Consider the following 21887-nt stretch of genomic DNA (forward strand, 5'->3'; position numbering starts at 1 on the left):
TGCTGGGTTGCAAATATTCACTACATATTTGTTTCTACATTAAACAAACATTTTTGGAGATGTTTAAAATGCCCATTGGATTTTTAAACAATGGACCAATAGCACCAAATAGCCCCATTTAATTTCAGAACCTATTTTGAATTAAATCCAAATTGACTAGAACCCTTTGGAGCATGGGCATAGTATTGCATCAAATTTATGTGACAAGTTTCACATTTTACAAGAACCTTTTACTATGCAAGATAATTAGAAAATAACACCTAAAAGAAATAAGACAAAAAAATGAAAAGGATCTAGTTAGTACTGCACTAGTGGGCTCTATGTGCAACAGTAGGGCCCAGCCCACCTCCCCCACTCTTCCCCTACCTAGCTACAGAGAAGAGATCGTGGCGGCCATCCAGGCCGCCATGGCCACCGATGGCGTCGTGTCGGCAATCCAACGAGCCCCGTGGTGGATTAGAGCACCCTCGCGGCCCCATGGACAAACCCTAGATCGATTCCCCCCTTTACCTCGCTCGCTCTCTTTAAAAAAATGTACTTGCCCGAGCCGTGGCCGCCATGGCCGCCGTGGTCGTCATCGCGGCCACCGCGCTCCCCCGTCGCGTCGGACGTTGTCCGTGAGGCCCCCTCGTCACCCTCAACCTCTCCCGTGAAGACCCCAACCAAAGGCGCATCGGGGCGACGCACTGGTCCCCTTCTTCAACCTCGGCTCCGTTGGCCCCTGCCGCTGTCTCGTCGTCGTCCTGCGCTCCGGCAAGCCCCCGACCCGTCTCAAGCTCGCCGTTGACCTCCCCTTGGTGAGCCTCGTCCGACCCCCTCCTTTCCCCACTCGATTCATCGCCATAAGCCACCACCACTGCCATAACCGGAGCTCCCCTCCGCGAGCTCCTGACTGCGCCCGTGCGCCCTGCTGCACGCACGCCCCGCCGCCTTCGGCCACCACCACTACCGCGCTGCTGCCTGCTTACTGTTGCCGCTGTAGGCCGTCGCCGCGAGCGCCGCCCCCCTGCTTGTCACCGCCTAGGGCCGCTCCGGCCGGCCGTGCCACCGCTCACCCCGCGCCCGCGGTTGCGGCCCTGCCGCTCGCCGCCCGCCTGCATCACGCCCACCCCGCACGCTCCGCCCGCTCCTGCCCGCGATGCCGCCCAACGGGCCCCCTGGCCGCGAGCCCGCCCGCGCCTGCTGCCGCCTTGCTGCCGTACGCGCATGCCGGCACTCGCCGCTACTTCGGTCGCAGCTCGCTAGCTGCGCTGCCCCCGCTTGCTAGCTCTGTTACCGCTGCTTCTGTTGCGACTTGCTCTACGTTGCTGCTGCTGCCACGCCAGGCTGCGCCCGCATCGCCTCGCTCGCCGCTCGCCTCGCCGCCGCCTGCAGCTACTGCTGCCTTGCGCCGCCGCCGTTGATGCCCCCAGCGCAGCCGCCGGCCCCCTCCTGCCGGTCCCTGCTCCCCAGCTGCCGCTGTCACCCGTTTGAGCCGAAGGCTCTGGCCGCTGGCGCTTCCAGCGCCCGTGCATGCCGGGCCTCTTCGGCCTCGCTAACCCACCTCGCTAATGACCCCCCCCTCTGACCCGCTGACACCAGGACCCACCTCCCTAATTGACCAGTTAGTAAACTAAAACTCTGTTAATCTAACAATAGAGTATGACATGTGGGTCCCCTATGGATTAAACAGATTTAATTAAAATCTAGTAACTATGAGTCAATGACAGGTAGACCCCACCAACCCTGTTGACTGGTCAACCATGACCTTTGACCTACTGACTAGGCAGTTGACCTGGTCAACTAGGCCCACTGTTAGTCTCAGAGTGCATTGTTGTGTGCACTTTGCTGGGTGCACTTAACAAATATCTTTTTTAATTATTATTTCTTAATATTAATAATTCCAGAAATTCAATTAAACTTTAGAAAATCATATAAATTAAACCGTAAGTCGGATGAAAAAACTTTGTACATGAAAGTTGCTTAGAACGACGAGACAAATCCGAATACGCAGCCCGTTCGTCCGCCACACATACCTAGCATAGCGAACATGCAACTTTCCCCCTCCGGTTCATTTGTCCGAAAACGTGAAACACCGGGGATACTTTTCCGGATGTTTCCCCCCTTTGCCGGTATCACCTAGTACTGCGTTAGGTCACCTCTAGCACCGCGTATTGCCATGTTATGCTTTGTGATGCTTTGATTGTTCTGTTATTTATTGTGTTCCCCTCCGTTACTTCTTTCCAATAGACCCCGAGACCGCTGTCGGTACCCCAGTGATTGACTACGGTGTTGACGACCCCTCCTTGCCAGAGCAACCAGGCAAGCCTCCCCCTTGATCACCAGATATCGCCTATTCCTCTCTCTACTGCTTGCATTAGAGTAGTGTAGCATGTTACTACTTTCGGTTAATCCTATTCTGTTGCATAGCCTGTCATTGTTCCTACAGTTGTTGATACCTTACCTGCAATCCTAAATGCTTAGTATAGGATGCTAGTTTATCATCAGTGACCCTACATTCTTGTCAGTCTGCCATGCTATACTATCGGGCCGTGATCACGTTAGGTGTTGATCACGGGTATATACTTATATATTATACATGATACATGTGGTGACTAAAGTCGGCTCGGCTCATTGAGTACCCGCAAGTGATTCCGATGTTGGGGCTGAAGGGGCAGGTGGTTCCACCCAGATAGTGGTGGGCCTGGGTTCCCGACAGCCCCGGCTGTTACTTTGTGGCGGAGCGACAGGGCAGGTTGAGACCACCTAGGAGAGAGGTGGGCCTGGCCCTGGTCGGTGTTCGTGGTTACTTCAAAATAACACGCTTAACGAGATCTGGATATTTGATCTGAGTCTGGCCACTGGCCTATACGCACTAACCAACTATGCGGGAACAGTTATGGGCACTCGACGTCGTGGTATCAGCCGAAGCCTTCGTGACGTTAGTGACTGAGCGGCGCGCGCCGGGTTGGACTGGAACGCCTGCTCTTGTATAAGGGAGGCTAGGTCTGCTCACTGGCCGCGTACGCAACGTGCAGGTGTGCAATGGGCGATGGGCCTAGACCCTTGCGCCATAGGATTTAGACTGGCGTGCTGACCTCTCTGTTGTGCCTAGGTAGGGCTGCGACGTGTTGATCTTTCGAGGCCGGGCATGACCCAGACAAGTGTATCCGGACAAAGGGGATTGTGCGTGTTGGGAAATGTGGTGCACCCCTGCAGGGAAGTTTATCTATTCGAATAGCTATGTCCCTCGGTAAAAGGACGACCCGGAGTTGTACCTTGACCTTATGACAACTGGAACGGGATACTTAATAAAACACACCCCTCCAAGTGCCAGATACAACCCGGTGATTGCTCTCTCACAGGGCGACGAGGGGAGGATCGTCGGGTAGGATTATGCTATGCGTTGATACTTGGTTAACTTACCATCTACTCTCTTCTCATGCTGCAAGATGGAGGTTGCCGGAAGCGTAGTCTTTGATAGGACTAGCTATCCCCCTCTTATTCCGGCATTCCGCAGTTCAGTCCACATATGTTACCCCTTTTCCATTTGATACCAATGCATACATATGTAGTGTAGCTCCTTGCTTGCGAGTACTTTGGATGAGTACTCATGGTTGCTTTGCTCCCCCTTTCCCCCTTTCTATACCCGGTTGCTGCGACAAGACGTTGGAGTCCAGGAGCAAGACACCACCGTTGACGACGACTCCTACTACATTGGAGGTGCCTACTACTACGTGCAGGCCGCTGAAGACGACCAGGAGTAGTTTAGGAGGATCCTAGGTAGGAGGCCTGCGCCTCTTTCGATCTGTATCCCAGTTTGTGCTAGCCTTCTTAAGGCAAACTTGTTTAACTTATGTCTGTACTCAGATATTGTTACTTCCACTGACTCGTCTATGATCGAGCTCTTGTATTCGAGCCCTCGAGGCCCCCTGGCTTGTAATATGATGCTTGTATGACTTACTTTATTTGTAGAGTTGTGTTGTGATATCTTCCCGTGAGTCCCTGATCTTGATCGTACACATTTGCGCGTATGATTAGTGCACGATTGAATTGGGGGCGTCACAGCCGTAATATAGACATCAGGAACATCTAAATGGGTGCTTTGTTTGATTTCGACTAGCCCTATATGTTCATGAGTTCTTCTAGTCTCCTTCGGCTAGAACCAATAACATTTGAATACTACGACGTTTGGTGGGTTTTCACCATAGAATATAAGTTCATAAATTGCTTCAACTCTCCGATAATACTCGATACCTCCATCGCCGATAGCAGAGACACAACAATTTGTAGACTTTCGGTTGGCCATAGATAGCTCTTTGCTGTAGGTACGAAAGCGATACCCGTCGATGTCGTATTTGTCAAATGAACGGACCTTATAGTCAAAAGCATTAGTGACTTGTCTCAAATCGGCGTCCATAGACTTTGAATTAGCCTACAAGTTTAATACGAAAGGATTGTTGCATTAGCCACAAATTAGATGAAGAAATGAGAATGGTTTAATGGAAATTACCGTTTGTTTGAACCAAGAGATAAAGCCGGGAAAGCCGCCTCCTTGCTTTGCTAGAAGCTCATACCCTTTGATGGATTCCTTTTCGATCTCCTCTCCATCCGAGAATTTGGCGACATATCGACTGTATCAAATATCCGAGAATAAGATATTTTCAAAGGAATTAGAAGTTGCGAAACAATGTACCGCGATAACTTACTCGATGTACAACCACACTTCTATTAGGTTGTTGAAGGTATACAACGAAATGGTCCGCCATTCTTTGACATCCAACGATATTGGTTTAGAAGCATCGGCCGGTGCGAGATTCCCTTTGAATAGGCTGAGGTTGGATCCACCTTTTTTAGGGTCACCAGCATTGTACCGAGGCTTCGGATTACGCAAATGACGATTTTTGGCTACGTAGCATGCTGTCACGAAGTTTGCTGCCTCCTCAGTAATGAATGCCTCGGCCATCGATGCTTCAATTCTATATTTATTTTTACATTTTGCTCGGAGCATCTTCTGTATCCTCTTAGTTGCGTAGCACCAACGATTTTGCACGCCCCCCCCCCCCAATCTTGCCTCGGTCGGGAGATGCAAAATCAAGTGTTGCATTGGATTAAATAAGCCCAGTGGAAAGATCTTCTCTAACTTGCAGATCAACTCCGGTGCCAACTCTTCCATTTCTTCTAGCATGGCAGGTGATAGTTCTTTCGCACAAAGAACACAGAAGAAATAGCTCAGCTCGGCCAGCACTAGCCATTCATCCTCAGGGATAAAGCCACACATCATCACCGGCATTACCTGCTCAATCCATATGTGCCAATCATGACTCTTGAGACCAAATATTTTCAATTTTTCAAGACTCGCTCCCCTCTTTAGATTCGCTGCATACCCATCGGGGAACATCAACTGAATTTTCACCCACAAGGTAATTTCCCTCATAGCCGGCCTCCCAAGATTGAACCATGCCTTTGGCTTCGTCCAGTTCTGCTTTCCTTTTGGTTCTTTCATGTTTTGTAACGGTCTATCACATAGCGCCTCTTGATTGACTCTAGCCTTAGTATTATCCTTTGACTTTCCCTCTGTGCCGAACAATGTACTAAATAGGGCCTCGGCGATATTCTTTTCAGTGTGCATCACGTCGATATTGTGTGGGCAAAGAAGGTCTTTAAAGTAAGGCAGATCCCACAAGCATGTCTTGTGAGTCCAAGCGTGTTCTGAGTTATACCCCTTGAAATACCCTGGACGCTCTAGATCTAGATCGAGAGCGTTTAACTGATCCAGGGTCTCTTGGCCTGTCAACAGAGGTGGTGCACAGTTTTTGACAACTCTACCTTTCATGAAGTTCTTATTGTCTTTCCTGAACTTATGACGAGGATCCAGGAACTGTCTATGCAAGTCGAAGCAAGAAAACTTGCGACCCGCCTGCAACCAACGAAACTCAAGAGCTGCCTTGCATGTGGGGCACGAGAACCTTCCATGCACACACCAGCCAATGAATGGCGCATACACCGGCAAGTCATGCATCGAGTACATGTACCAGACACGCATTATGAAATTCTATTTGCTAAAGGCATCGTATGTCTTGAACCCATGACCCCAAGCTTCTTGCAATTCGTCCTTAAGCGATTGCATGTACACATTCATATTCTTCCCCGGATAGTTCAGCTCTAGAATTATCAGTGTCAGGAAAATGTTCTCTTTTTGCATAATCTGTCCGAGGGGGGGAGGATTGAGTGGAAAGACAAATACAGGCCAATAACTGTATTGGGTTGCCGTCAGACCAAACACACTGAACCCATCCGTGCAGATGGCTACTCGAGGATGCCTTGGATTTGCCGCTTTTTCTGCATGTAATGCATTGAAACGCTTGCACGCTTTGCCATCCGATGTGTGTACCATCATCAGATTCTCATCTGTGTCTAGTTCAGTTCTTTTGCCCATTTTGTGCCATGTCATTTGTCTGGCCGTCTCTTTGACCATGAAAATATGTTGAAGTCTTGGTATGATTGGCATGTACCGAAGAACATTAACGGGGATTTTGGTCTGCGTCTTCTCACCCATACCGTTGTCTACCACAATATACCTAGAATACTTGCAAATGGGACAATAATTCAAGTCCGCATACTCACGCCTAAATAAGGCATATCCTTTCTCACAGGCATGTATCTTCTCATAGGGCATCTTAAAAGCACGTAGGATTTTGTCTGACTGGTACATGTTTGCAGGCATTACATGGCCTTTGGGTAGAAAGCGTTCAAATACTGTCATCATCACGTCGTGGCATTCTCTGCCCAAGTTGAATTGAGCCTTCAGAGCCATTATTTGTGAGATGGCATCCAGATGACAAAGCTCAGTGTGCTCGTGGAGAGGACATTTTGAAAACTCCAACATTTCATTGAAGGCCTTTGCATATTCCTCCATCTCATCGTCCGAATCCCGAGCATCATCAAAGTTTTGCACCATGTTTTCCATCCTGGTACCATGCTCATAGATGTGATGACGAACCACCTCAGCTCTGGCACGTTGGGTAGACTCACCATGAAATCCCGAGCATCATCAGATTGGGGGAAAAGTTAGATCATGTTGTCATATGCACAACTGCGCTAAGTTGATATCTACATCTGTAATATATTTATTTAGCTTGCCATTTCATCAAACAGGTGCTAGGCACCTTGACTTCTGAACTTTCATGATCTTTCGAGATGAACAAGTGCAATTCTTCATGGAACAAAAATTCTGAACTTTTTCAAAGACACTCTTTGGAACATGTGGCGGCGTGCACTAGTGCCGGCAAAAGCTCGTTCGTGAAGGAGCATGGCAGGAGGTGCTCGAACGGGTAAGGGAGGAATAATTGTACTGGTGTGAGCCCCATACCTAGATGGGGACCGGAGGAAGTAGTGCGTGTGGGCGGCGGGGGCTGTCTATAGAATTGAGCTTTTTTTGTCTTGCAGTCCGTCCAACCTCCCCCGTGTCGCAGTACAGAGAGAAACAAATTAGTGACAGAAAAGAGCAGTAGAGAGGAAAGAGATGTATGTACTGCTGCCGTTCTTTTGTTGAACCGCAACTGAATGTCATAATGCAAAGAAATAGGAGAAGAGGTTGCGTGTCAGCGGTGCTGGATGCATAGGACCGTGAGGAACTATCGTGTGGCGCGCGGCTGTTCGTCAGAGGGAGTGTCGGGTGCGCTAGTAGAGTTGCCGGAGGGGGAGCGCGGGTGCGGGTGAGGGAGGGAGGTGGTGCTAGAGCTAGCCCAGCTACGGAGGTGTTTGCCCTGGCCGCGGGAGGCGGCGACCTCCATGACCTCGACATCGCGGCGTGGGGATCCGCGGACAGGGTAGCGGTGAGGGTGCGCCAGGGGCCATGACCGCGCATGTAAGGCGCGCCGACGGCGATGGCGCGCCGCTTGGTCGAAGGAGGAGCGGGGGCGGCGGTGCGCTTGGCCGGAGCAGGGGAGGCGGGGGGAACGGGGGGCAGCTGCGCGCTTGGCCAGAGGAGGAAGGAGGACCGGGGGCGGCGACGAACTTGGTCGGAGGAGGAAGGAGGGCTAGGGGCGGCGGCGCGCTGGTGGGGCTCGGGCGGCGGCGGGATGCAGGGGTGGATCGGGGTCCTGGTGAAGACGATGGGTTGTGTGGTGGTTTTCTTTTTCATTTTGTTTCCGGGCCGGGAAGGATCGTGTGGGCTTCCTTCGGTTTACTGGATTCGCGTCGATCGATCCTATATAGGGCGAGATAGTAAGAGAATAATATTCTGTTACCGCTAACAGAATGGGCACCGATACACGCCGGTGCGCCGGCCGAAACGTTTCGGCCGGTCGCACGCTAGCCGTACGATCAGCCCATCTTAAGCCATTGGATCCTTATCCACCAGGTCATCTTCTTCCTTCCTTGTTTCTCCTCTGCGCGTAGGTTGCCGTCTGGCAGTCGCCTCTCTCCCACGCGCCCCGCAACAGCTGTTCCTGCCCTCTCCTCCTTGCCTCGCCCCCGCGAGGCTCACCGCTGACGCTGGCCACGCGACTCCGACGAGAGCTCACGGCTTGCAGCAAAAACCGACGCCTTCACGTCTTCGGCGAGACCTCGCCATGCCATCCGCTCGCCCCAGTTCCAGTCGCCCCCCTCCTCCCTGCCTCCCCCAGCATCTATGGCCGCCATCTTCCAAAACCGCCCCCGCATCTCGCCGTTGCAGCTTGGCGCCCCAATCCTATTCGGCGAAACTCATCGTGGTCACCGTCGTCGGGTCCCGTTTCACCTTGGTAGCAAAAAGCTCGGTGGTCGAAGCTTTTTTCTTGTCGGTTGCAACAAATGAGGACGTTCGCCGTCGTCGCCACAGAAACCAAATCACACGATGCAGCAAATCACATTCCCGCTTCCGGCTCTAGTTTTGACGGTTGCAACAAATCATGTGCTCCGATGCCGTCGCCGCAGAAAAACACTCCGGCAATGCAGCAAAAACGTCAGTTGGTTCCAGCTCTAGATTAGCCGGTTGTAGCAAAACAAAAGGCAGGTTCCAGCTCTGACTCTGCCCAGTGCCACATGGTTTGCTTCGAGCCACCTCCTGGTCACTAGGTCCGCCGGTCACCGTGGTAACAAAAAAGCTCGCCGTTAGTAGCTTTTGCATTGTCGGTTGCAACAAAATGACGAAGTCCGCCGTCGTCGCCGCAGAAAACACTTTGGGCGATGCAGCAAAACCGCATACTGATTCCAGCTCTAGATTTGTCGGTTGTAGCAAAACCAGATGCTGGTTCCAACATCTCTGCGTTTCACGGTTGTGCCCGTCGCCTTGCAAGGTATGCAGCTCGCCGTCAGAGCAGGAGGGGAGCCGCGGCGTCCAGGGTCGCCATGAGCGCGGCCGCCGCGGAGATGAATGGGGACGAGATGGCCGTCGTGGCGGCGGCGGAGGCTGAAACCATGGATGCGCAAGTGTGTGTGCCTAGGGATGGAGCAGTTTGGGGGAGGGTCCTCTAGCGGTGAGCGGAGCTAGGGCCGACGAGGGCCATGGCGGAGGAGCGCGAGCAGCTGCTTGCGGTGAGGAAAACGAAGGCTGTGGTGGGGAGACGAGGAAAGTTCCTGGATGGATAATAAAGTGGTTGTGGGCCCGTAAGAAAAGGGTTGGTTGGCTATGCGCAAGAGGCGACGCCAGGCTGGCGTGCGACGGATCCGCGTGCGACCGGCCGAGCGCTTCGGCCGGCGCACCGGCTCTAAACGTTTCCCTAACAGAATAGCCTTGATATATATATATATATATATATATATATATATATATATATATATATAGATATAGAAAATCTATTAAGGATCCAGGGTGAAGAATAAGTAATTCTTCAGCCCGGTCGATCCAGCGAGCCAGATTCCCCCTCGCCCCGATCGCATGGGCTGACCCGGGCCAGAGTCCACTGCTACCCGAACAGAAAGTTACAAACCGTTTAATGGTAGGCCACTAGGCCACGACCCCGTGTCCCCAGCCAGTTCCTCAGCAGCGCGTGAGTGGTGAGCGGCAGTTTCGACGGCGAATGGCAGGCCGCAGCTGGCTTGCTGGTCGGCGGCATGGTGCTCAGCGGGTTAGATGGCCGGCAATGGATTCTGAAGCGTTGTGAGAAGGCGTGTGGCCTGGATGTCGCGACGGCACTGCAAGTGGTGGTCGTGGCCGCGCTGCAAATGGTGGTCACGGCGGCGTTGGTTCAACCACGGTCGCCACGGACTGCAGAAGGACGAGCATCCAGCGCCGCCACCGGTATTTAAGTTCGTGCTCCTCCCTTTTTTCTCACACACATAACACAGCGAGCACGCTGCCCTTCTCCTTGCATGATGCCCTTCCTCTTACACCATGTCGCTTTCTTGTTTTGCTAGCCCCCTTCCTCCTGCTAGGTAGCATCTTTTTATTGATCTGATTGCTTCCAAAATTTCACTGCTTATGTCTGTAATTCCCTTTGGATCTCATTCTTTGCCTAACTACTTGGCATTTCTTGCCCACGAGGTGTTTGTTTTAATGTCTGAATGGGAACTGCTACTGACAATGTGCTCAAAGAAGACGCTTAACAGTGATATATTGATAGGTATGCCATGATCGATTATCCTCTTGTTTGTTTCATCTTTGTACAGTTACTAATTTTGGAATCTTATGTTATACTCCCTCCGTCCGGAAATACTCGTCGGAGGAATGGATGTATCTAGATGTATTTTAGTTCTAGATACATTCATTTTTCTGCATTTCTCCGACAAGTATTTCTGGACGGAGGGAGTATATACATCTGCCATGTAGTTTATGAAGTCCAATGTGGTTAGCTCTGCATTCGGATGCTATTACCTCACTAGTCCAGCCAAAGCTAAGCATGTCTGCGTATGAAAGGATCCATCTAGCGTCAGTCTCCTTCTCAATGTTCAGTTTACATCCTTAATTTCACGGCAATGCTTGATATCGAAAATAATTCATATGGGCAACAATCCCGGATAAGTAACTAATATTTTATCAATCCTTCTCTAATTACTCGGTGTCTGCGTATGAAAGGATCCATCGCGCCTTATGCTTGCTTGCTTTGTTTCTAGTGTCTTAGATTCTCTGGCTGCCAGCACATGTGAATTGATTTAATCCTTTAAACTTGACAGCAGATGGTCTTCATCACAAATTACTACTGCGAAATTGGTTTGGAATAAATTACTTATTCTCCATTTTGTCCTAAAGGAACGTGCTCTTTCAACTGGGAAGGGGTTTATTAAATGTTGGACTGGCATAAGGCGCGATGTGCGCAGCGGCATCCATGTACACTCGACGTCAGCGTGTGAATCTATGGCAGCCATCATCTGCATAGCTAACGAGCAAGACGAACAGTGCGAATAGGAAAGTTCCAGAATTTCGTTTCTCACTCCAGTGAAAATGGATGCATCAACTCCCACGATGAGTGGTCGGTGCGGCGATCGACAGGCAGGCGGGGCAGCATGGTGAGCGGCGGCTGGCCTCGGTGTCGGGCAGTGCTACGGTGGGTGATCAAGGCAGCGCTGTGGTGGATGCTCACATTGATGTTTAGGCGGAGCCGACGCTATTTGTGGTGGTCAGCATCTGGGCCTCTAATCCTCCACAGCCAGCTCGAGCCCTGTGACTTCCTCCCTCTCGCCTCATAGATACAATTTCCCGTCCCTTCCACCTTCCATCTCCCTTTCTTTCTTTGCCTTTTATTCCTCATTCGCTGATCTTTGTACTACTATTTCACGCTTACATGCCTTTTTGTCATTAAGTCGTTCCCTGTTTTTAGCTGCAGGTACATAAACCAAAAAAAAATTAGCTGCAGGTACATAAAACCGAAATTCTTTGTTATGTGTTGTACTGTCCCTGTTGTAGCTTCTTGGTTGATTGGAAGTTCTTCTAATTTGGGCTTAACATTTGCGTGCGCATGCCAAATATATCAGTATATTGTCATTCTCTTTAGAGGGGGTTAACGATTTTCTAATCTCAGTTGTTGTACCATGATGTTGTTCTTATCTCAGTTGTCGCAGCGGTGCTGCGGTGGGTTGTCGTGGTGGCACTACCTCCCTTAACGGCGACGACATTGTCTGAGGTTTTGTGTTTATTTTGGTTGCGTGTGTGCAGGTGAGGAGCTCATAGGAGGCGCGAGCAACCCTGATCCTAATGCTTTCAGTTCCAATCAATTTCATGTTTGTTACACCTCGTCATGTTCTTCCCAAATTTCTACATTGGTGTTCAGTTTTTGTGGAGGCTGCAGACTGGAGTGATCACGAGAATAGACCTCCTACCCGATGAGGTAACTTGAATTTTACAATATATGCTTGCTTGTGTTTGCATTTTTGCATGCATGCTCTGTAATTGGTTTTTCTTAGGAACACTCTAATTCTTGTTTATTTGTATCTCCAAGTAGCTTTGTTGGATGTCTTTTTAGATTAGGAAATTTGGATCTGCTGTTTCTTCCAATCCATGCCAGGGCAGAGGTGTAGAGCAGTGTTTGTGTAGAATATGTGTGCTCCTTGACATGGAAGCATCAACTGCTACGAAATGGCTAAAATTTTGCCAGGTACAAGTAAAGTATGTAGGGAGAATATTTGGTTTGTTCTTTACAGTATTTAAGTTTGATTTTTCACAGTCCACAATGAAGATATGGAGTTTTGTTTCAGTGCCCTGTGGGAAATCATTCAGTATTTACATGCTTCCGAATTAATTTAATTTATTTGTTGGAATGGGTTGGAGTTTAGGCCTCATTAGATGCACCTACAATTTACTGATTAGCTTTTTTGCAGATAACAGTATATATGTTTTTTTCTTAGGAACACTCTAATTTTTGCACTGAGGTGGGTGGTCGTGGATTCCGTCAGGTTACAACATTGACCCCATCTATTTTTATTTTCTTAGGAACAACATTGACCCCATCTGTTGATGGCACTGAAATTAATGGTGGCAGAACCATCGGAGGCGTCTGAATATCTTTGAGATGCTGGGCTCAAACTATGGTTGCTCAGCAGAGTCAGCACATGGCTCACTGGTGCTCTTTATAGAAATAATGAAATCCAAAATTGTTGTTTGGGTTCTTGTTTTTACATGGCATGCATTTTCTTTTGTAGTTTAATAATGTACCTCCGCCCGTGTTTGACGAGACACCAAAGCACCATAGAGATCACTCCGAAAACTTGTCACAAGCATGTGACGCGACTCCCCAATGAGAAAATGATGGCCTTAAAATGATGTGTGGTCAGTAAGTACTCCTGTCCTAGTTGGTTATCTTTTAGTTGCCAATTGTTCTTTTTCACACTGGCTTCCTTGTTTTTAAATAAAATCCAGTATTCTGATTGCCTTCTCATCTGCATTTTCAGTTACGTATGACGAGACAAGAAATTACGTTGGCTCATCCTGGATGTGATAATGACGCATCCAGTCCAATAGAACATCCCATCAGACAATGAATGCTCGTTTCATGTTTTGGGTCTTTAACTAGAATGTCATCTGCCACCAGTATATTAGTTTTGTTTGCGGGTAGCCACAAGTATAGTAATGACTTAACTGAAACTATAGCTTAGGCCAATGATTTGCATCTTCTTTATCTGGTTATACCTTTGTACGTACAACGGAGTATGTAAAACTACTTGGCCTCTCCTTACAAAAATGGAATTGAGTTTTTGCACTCCAGTTAATAGAAGGATACTAATTGCTTTATTAATGCTTAGCATTTTCTACAGTCTTCTGTTTGCAACAAATTATTTATGCAAGGTTAATTGTGTTGCATCATTATTACATCTTGACATCTTTTGCCAACCATAACACCATACTTTATTAGAAATATCCATTCATCTCTATCTCTACTACTATAGTGCAACAGTTTTGAATTTGGATTTACCACCCTATCTTACGGTTTTCCGCCCAAACAACCATTGGCTCAAAATCCACCGTTCATTTCTCCTCCCATGTATATCACTGCCGTACATCAAACAAACACTGACATGATCTGATGGCTAGGAGCTGCCGGATTCGCTCCGCTTCTTGCTTCACATGCCTGACTCTGCCACCCAAATAAACAAATAAAAAAAGTCCCGGTTGAATCTGGATAGCACCTACTGAAGTCAAGATATGTCTAGAAACTGCTGCAACCTCACATGCATTTTGTTTTGCCGTTTACTGTACTCGAACGTGATTACTCATGTGTTACTTGGGAAATAGACACTATAGTACTAAGTTATTTTTTTCACCCGCAAAAAAAGAGTTTTTTTACATGCCACTATACTACTAACTTAACACTATTAACGGGACATAACATACATCGCTGATGCTAGCTAAAGTTTTATTATGCATCATCGAGAAGTGTAACATTTTATTTCATTCCAAGATAAGCTCTACCTCAAGCTAAGACAAGACATGATTATCTGTTAGCCCTAGATGAATTTCGTTGCATAAAATAACCCATAAGCTTGCATAAACAGCCAAACAACGCAGGAACTATGCATCAGTGGAACTCAGGAAACAACATATAATAAAACCTCAGCTTTTATGGTGCACACAATCCTGCTCGGAGCAAGTGATTTGCTTTCTATATTATGCAAGTTTAGCATAGCTCTTAGATCTTGAAAACATATATACCGTGATATCTACTCAATATACAAGTGTTTATTTCTCACTCAAAGAAAAGATACAAGTTTTTATCATACAAAACTATGCGTGCAAAGCACGTGCCTTTGACTAGTTCTCTTAGCTCACGTTTGTTTGTCTTGAAACTCCACACATCAAAATTAATAAATGAACCATCAGCTTTACTTGGCATATCAGCACAATACATTGTTGTTTTCAACTCATCTTGAAATTTCCCAAGCATGTTGATTGTGTAGGCTTTTGGCCGGTTTCTCTTCCATGTCGAACTTGGTTATATTCGATGAAGTCTTAACGTAGTATTCTTCATCTGGTTGCAACTCTTTTATTTGTTCTCCGAATTATCTCATACTTACTGAAAATTTTCTTTAAAGTTCTTAGGTAAACAAAACCCATCATAGTATGAAGCAACAGACTCCCCACACCGCAAAACTAACATACATGCCCAGAATTTGATAAGTGCTTCTTTTAGATCATTGCTTGAATTTAGAGTTCAAAAATCGAACTGTCTAGATATAATATAAAAAATCAGTAACTCATGAAAGTGCCAAGTTGATATCTGGAAACATTTGAGACCATTGAGACCAATGGTTCTATAAATAATGACTTTTTCCAGATCGGTGTTCTACTTTTGGGTCCAAATTCAGACTTATAATAGAAAAAAAAGCCCCGTGGCGCTCCCGTGGGCGCCCCGAGGGGAACCCATCCCGGCCGCCGCCTCTCTCCTCCCTCCTCTGCCCACCTCCCTCGCCGCCGCCCCGTGGCGCCGCCGGGCGAAGCCAGGCCGGCCGGGGCGGCGGCGGGGCCTTCCTTTCCCCTCCGCCCATGGTCATGGCCGGCGCGGGACGGCTTCCCGAGCGGGGGCGCTAGCCTATGGCGGGGGCTAGCGGCGCGGCGGCACTCCGTCGGGTGGCCTGCCTTGGCGGCGACCTGGTGGGCGGCCGCGGCTGCGGCGGCTGCGGCGGGTCAGATCGGGCGGTGGCGGGCCGGCACGCCTCCGGCTAGATCCGCGCGGATTTGGTCCCTGGCGGTAGCGGGCGTCGCGGGGTGGCGGCGCAGGTCCTCGTGGGCTCTGCATAGAGGTGGATTGCAGCGGTGGCTGCAACCACGTGGTCAGCCGGTCTGCGCGCAGCGGCGGCGGGACTGCTCCGGCGCCTGCTCGTCGGCGGCTTTCTCGGACGGCGACCCGTGTACGAGAGATGGAGGTCTTCGATCAGATCTGGGTGAAAACCTGCTATTGGCTATTGCCTAGGCCGGCGATGGCGACGCTGTCTGCATCGTTCCCTTCCTGAAGGCATCGTCGTGGAGATTCAAGGCCACTCTCTGCTACCTCCGGGGGAAACCCTAAATCAGTAGATCGGATGACGGTGGCTCTCTGGTGTCGTTTCCCCCCTGGGGGCGTCATTCTTGGAGGTGCACACGGCTCGATGGACTAGAGGACGGCGACTCTGGTGGAGCGGTGCTTCATCTTTCACATTGATGGTGGCGGATCTCGGCGGCATGGTGCTATGGAGACTCGGCGTCTGATGCGCGGAGATGGACTCGTGCAGGAGGAGGAAGCTGTCTGGCGTCATGGTGACGTCGATGGCAGAGTGGCCAGACAAGGTAGAAGCCTCAATATGATCTGAAGACGGACCTGTGGAAGATGGCGGCGACGACACACGAGTGCGTCTGACCGGATTGTGCCCCAGACCCGGTATGTGGCTCGGCTGGGGCTTCTGAATGAGTTTCGGCTTCCGGCTTTTGATGTTAGGCTTAGGTGAGTGGTTTGGGTAGTGGCCCAGCTAGCACCCTAATCATTTTGGATAGGAGTAGCGGCATATGTTGCCAAGATGATGGATTCAGACACATTGTTGTAACACTTTGTACGGTCCTCGAGAATAATCAATAAAGTGGCCGTATGCATCTCCCAGATGCAGAGGCCGGGGGTCATCCTCCTTTTCTAAAAAAATTAGAAAAAAATGAAGGAAATCACGTAATGTAGTCTAGTGTACTTTACGAAGAACCCAGTCTTTCCCTTATAAAAAAAAAGAGAAGAACCCAGTCTTATCTAAAAAAAACTAGGAATACAACCAGATATTTTTTCACCTGCAACCATAATTCATTGACGTAATTTTACGGCAGCCTTTGTTTTTCAGCTGGTGCATTTGGTGCGGCCATCTTGGCCTCCACGACGTAAGGTGTGTAGTAATTTTACCTCACGCTCATATTTCTCTTACGATCCTTCTTGACCGTGAGACCTTTTCTTGAGGCAACGTTGTAATCTTACCACATGCATGAGGTAAATTACCCCACGACCTTTCAACCGTGGCTTGGCTGCTGCGTGAGGGCGCATGGTACGGCTGGGGTGAAGAATAACAATTCTTCACCCAGGGTGACGAATAGCGCGACCATATATATATATTCTGCTAATATTAGCAGAATAACTATTCTGATAACACTTTCACACTGCACGTTCAACGCAAGTGCACGTCATTGTTTGAACCAAGTGTGCTGCAGTACTCACGCGAGTGAACTTCCTGTCGCAAAAAAACTGCACGCCGTGTTTTTTCGATGCTGTTTTCGCTCTAATTTTTTAACCGTTTATCGGAATGAGGCGTATAATATACTGTTGGAAAGCTATGGATTAGGCGCATGTTCGACATGTTGAACACTTTTTCGAGATTCCTCGGGTTTTAAGAGCAGTTTTGAAAACGATGCGGCCCACAACAAGTGACAACAAGCGTATTTTTGTGATTTTTTCTAAACCACTCATCGGAATAAATCAAATGATACGCCGTTGGAAAGATATCGCCGAGGCGCATCTTTTTCATATCTATTATTTTCTCTAATTCGTTACGGTTTAAGAGCAGTTTCAATTTTACTAAATCGTGGAATTATGTTTTTTTTGAAATTTTTGCAATTTTCGGTACTGTTTTCGCTCTGGTTTTTGAACCGTTTGTCGAAACGAGGCGTGTAATACGTCGTCGGAAAGCTACGGACAAGGCGCAACTTTCATATGTTGAAATGTTTTTGAGATTCTTTACGGTTTTAAGTTAATTTTAAAAATTGTGCGGCGGACGACAAGTGGCAGCGGCCGTTTTTCGCGAAACTTTTACAAACCGCTGGTCGAAATGATTCAAAAGATACACCGTTGAAAATATATCGACGAGGCGCAACTTTTTCATGTAGAACACTCTCTAATTCTTTACGATTTAAGAGGAATTTTTAATTTACCGAAATGCGGACACTCTGTTTTTCGCAAGACCCAAATCGACGTGGGTACTTCATCCGACTGAAAACCGCATTGCATCGGACAAAAAATCACACTGTATCCGACGGGTAAAAGAACTGCATGGTTTCTTTTATTCAAACGTATTTTTTTCAAGGACGAGAAAGTAGAGTGCACTTCACATCGGGTGTAAATGAACCACAACACTTTCAAGAAGTGAACCGCATTACTTTTTTCCGCTTCCGTAACAATTTTTTTGCACTTACGGGATGAATAACATCGTACGGCCGACCACACTGCTTCAGAACAAAAACCGCACTGTATCGAACGGGCAAGCGAGTTGCATAATTTCTTTTGTTGTACGTAATTTTTCTCATACGAGTTTTTGTTGTCTTTTTTTTTCAACATTTTTTATGAACAAGAGTGGTTTTTCTCATACGAGTTTTTGTTGTCTTTTTTTTCCAACAATTTTTATGAACGAGTGGACTGCAGAGACGGGCAAAATGAAACGTGACATATGACGAAGTGAACCTCATTGCTATCTTGTTTCGTTTAAAAAGATCGCACTTTCATGTTGGGCGCAGGTGAACAGCATCACTCTTAAAAGTGAACGACATCGGAGGACCAAACACACTGCAAGTGTTGATGTGGTCGACTAAATTTTGAGACATGTGAAAACATTTTGCACTTCATACACGAGTCTAAGCGAATCGTATGAATTTTGCCATTTTCTATCTTTCTTTCATAGGATTAAGTGGACCACATGGTCAATGTTTAGTGTACCACAACAGTTTGCAAAGGGAACCACATTACTGTTTTTTCAAAAGTGCATCCTTTTTTTAACCGGATTGCGGAGGCGAGGTCAGTGCACTACAAGTTTTAATTAAGTGGACCACATGGTCAATGTTAGTGTACCACAACAGTTTGCAAAGGGAACCACATTACTGTTTTTCAAAACTGCATCCCTTTTTTAACCGGATTGCGGAGGCGAGGTCAGTGCACTACAAGTTTTAATTCAGTGCACTTTTGAATTACCATTTTTTTTGCCATGCAGGACATGGAGGAATGCACACAGCCGAACTAGACCAAACCTAACAGTGTACCGCACCCATTGGAGATTTTTCTTTCCCAAGTCAAAAAGAACCGAACTAAACAAATGTGAAGTACATCAGGAACAACATTAGGGATGGATCGAAGCACAGGGGTGCTCCTGGAGCGGGCGCACACTAAAACGGCCGTGACACCGGGCCGCATGCGAGGCCATGGCGAACTGCATCCGAAGGAAAAGAAAGAAGCAGGAAAACAAGCAATTTCTAAACTGCACGAGGCGTTGTTGCCGCCGTGCATTGCAAAAGGGAGAGAGAGAGAGTGCCGTCGCGCGCCTCCACAACTTGGAGACCGGCCGACCGGTGAGGAGGGGCTGGTTCTCGGCAGCGATTGAGCCCGTCCTCACCTTGGACAAAGCAGCAGGACAAGGCGCGGCGCGGCAAGTGCCCATGAATCTCACTGAATGCAAAACAAAATTCAGAGAGCTTCAAAAGAAAATCAAATGAGCTGCAGATCAGAGAAATACGTGTGACGAGGAGCCATGGCACGACCATTCACGGGTGTTCGGGATCTAGCGGATCCGGGGATGGGGAGAGGTGGCTGTCCTGCGTGTCTCTGCAATCTGTAGCTGAGTCGACCTACGAGTAGAGGAAATATGGGGAAGGAGGGGGACGTGGGCCGGCGAGTTTGATGGCAGAGGAGGTCGCGGGATCGATAGGAGGCCGGTGGAGCCGCTCCTTTCCCATCTCCGGCACGCTGGACCTCGCCGACCCTCCCATCCGGCCACCACGCGCAGGAGGGCGTAGATCCATGGGGAGCGGGCCGCGCAGCTGCCGTGTTGGTGGTGGTGGAACGCGGTGGCCGTGACCCAGAGCAGTGGCAAGCAGAGGAAGGTAGGGGCAGTGGGGGAGCGCCGCACCTCAGCGGGTTGGATCCGTCGACTGTCAGCGCGGGGCCGAGGGGAGGGGGCGGTGGAGAGTTGGATGGGGTGGGGCGGCGGTCGTCGGTGGTGCGCGGGGGCGGGGTGGTGGCGTGTTGGAGGGGTTTGGGTGGTGGCGCGCCGGGGGGAGTGGGGATGGTGGCGCGCGGGGAGAGTGGGGGATGGTGGCGCGCTGGAGGGGTGGGGGTAGTCGGGGCCGCGGGAATGGGGGGCGATGGGGCGCCGGAGGGGTGGGGGTGGTGGGAGGTCGCGGGAATGGGGGGCGGTGGGGCGCCGGAGGAGTGGGTTGGTGGGGTGCCGGGTGGTGGTGGTGGTGTGGTGGTGGGGAAGAAGGTGGGCAGGAGGAGGCGGTGGGTCTGCTCGCAGTTCATTTCTGTTGCGCTGGTTGGTTGGAGAGGTGTTAGCAGAATAACGTTTTAAGGGGTGTTGTTAGAATAGACCCACCCTATATATATATGCATCAAAAATCCAACTGTTCCACACATTTATGCACAGTTTGATGAGACTGAGTGAAACCACTAGGTGAGACCGGCCTATACAAAAGGTTTGAACTTTAGGTGTTTCGGTGAGATCGGATGAGACCTCTCGGTGAGACCGAGTCGTGCTGACCTAAGCACTTTCCACACTTCGGTGCCAACTGAAACCTATCGGAAATTCCGATTAAATAGGCGACAGAAGGTTGGCTAGTGCTCTTTGGCGGGTCCAAGGGGTCAACTCGGTGGGACAAAGATGCTAGGGTTTAGGCAACGACTACGTGTTGTGTATCTCGGTAAGTCCAGATGGATGTTATTCGGTGGGCCCGAGATGAATTTGGGTTTTGGACATAGTGGAATGTGCGAAAATGTTTGAGGCTTTTGGAGCAATATCTCGAAGGACTTGAGTAGTTAGACCATCACCATGACCTCATCCCCTTTTAATAGTATTGTCTTTCCTATGGACTCAATGTGATCTTGGATTACTTAAATATGAAATGAGGAAATGAGGAGTCTTAAGGCTTGTTCAACATTTGTCCTTAGCATTTTGAGGGGTCCACTTTCACATCCAAATTGTTGCACCTAAATTGAACTTTCGTGTAAATGAAGAGTCATACTACAGACGTAGTCACGAGCATCAAATGCCTCCTTGAGCTTCTCAAAATCATCAAACATTGCGGTCACCTTGATATCAAGGTTGTGGAACTTTGTCTCAACTATCCTTTTCCAAGTTCTTTTGGTTCTCTACAAGGTTAGCTAGGCCTTGCTCAATCTGGAGAGTAGCCTGAAAGAGATGTGCCATCTGGTCTGATCTAGACCTGGTCATCTCAACAACAGCAACCGTGCAGTAGATGAACTAAGCCCACTGGCCTGTGAAGCAGCCCTGGTAGCCTCAACTTGCTCCTGAGCAGCAGCTGAACTAGGATCAGCTAGATCCAGAGTAACAATGCAGTCCTCTAGCTCTCGCTGAAGGGGAAAATGTTGTACTGAAGCTAGATTAATATGTTGCTACCAACCTTGGAGTTGATGAGCAACTGAATGTAAGGTGCATATACGTGATACGTCTCCAACATATCTATAATTTATGAAGTATTCATGCCATGTTTACAACAATTTTATATGGTTTTGATATGTTGAATGGAACTAACCTGGACTGACACTGTTTTTAGCAGAACTACCGTGGTGTTGTTTTTTTTGTGTAGAAATAAAAGTTCTCAGAATTAGATGGAACTTTTTGATGATTTTTTTTGGAAGAAAAGAGAAATAATGGAGCAAAGAACCACCAGAGGGGGGCCCCTGCTGCCCACAAGACACCACGACGCGCCAGCCCCCCTGGCGCGCCCTAGTGGGTGGTGGGCCCCTTGAAGCCCATCTTCCCGTGAAACAAACGCCAAAAAATCCTGTAAATACAGAAACCCCCGGAAATAACCCTAGATCAGAAGTTCCGCCGCCGCAAGCCTATGTAGCCACGAAAAACCAATGTGGACCCTGTTTCGGCAGTCTGCCGGAGGGGAAAATCATCACCGGTGGCCATCTTCATCATCCCGGCGGCCACCATGATGAGGAGGGAGTAGTCCACCCTCGGGGATGAGGGTTTGTACCAGTAGCTATGTGTTTAATCTCTTTCTCTCTCTCTCTCTCTCTCTCGTGTTCTTGATTTGGCAC

The 21887-nt window shown here is 48.8% G+C and overlaps 1 protein-coding gene and 1 long non-coding RNA gene across 5 annotated transcripts; one reads left to right on the plus strand and one right to left on the minus strand.

Moving 5' to 3' along the window:
• Positions 1-9824: 9824 nt before the first annotated feature.
• On the plus strand, positions 9825-13600 carry LOC123048517 (uncharacterized). 3 transcript variants are annotated; one of them, XR_006423311.1, is made up of 5 exons: positions 9827-10526; positions 12056-12227; positions 12830-12959; positions 13039-13169; positions 13288-13600. It is a non-coding gene; the product is annotated as an uncharacterized lncRNA (long non-coding RNA). The 3 variants fall into 3 exon arrangements; XR_006423314.1 differs by having other exon boundaries at positions 9825-10526; positions 12830-13165; XR_006423310.1 differs by having other exon boundaries at positions 9828-10526; positions 12830-13169.
• Positions 13601-18862: 5262 nt separating this feature from the next.
• LOC123123035 (formin-like protein 5) lies at positions 18863-20138 on the minus strand. 2 transcript variants are annotated; one of them, XM_044543484.1, is made up of 2 exons: positions 19415-20138; positions 18863-19268 (listed from the first exon to the last, which is right to left on the minus strand). In XM_044543484.1, the coding sequence occupies exons 1-2, from the start codon at positions 20118-20120 to the stop codon at positions 18943-18945; spliced, it is 1032 nt and encodes a 343-aa protein (XP_044399419.1). In that variant the 5' UTR covers positions 20121-20138; the 3' UTR covers positions 18863-18942. The 2 variants fall into 2 exon arrangements, with proteins under 2 accessions (XP_044399419.1, XP_044399484.1); XM_044543549.1 differs by having other exon boundaries at positions 19336-20138.
• Positions 20139-21887: the final 1749 nt, after the last annotated feature.

Source organism: Triticum aestivum, chromosome 1A (assembly GCF_018294505.1).
Source record: "Triticum aestivum cultivar Chinese Spring chromosome 1A, IWGSC CS RefSeq v2.1, whole genome shotgun sequence".
Classification (NCBI taxonomy): Eukaryota; Viridiplantae; Streptophyta; class Magnoliopsida; order Poales; family Poaceae; genus Triticum; species Triticum aestivum.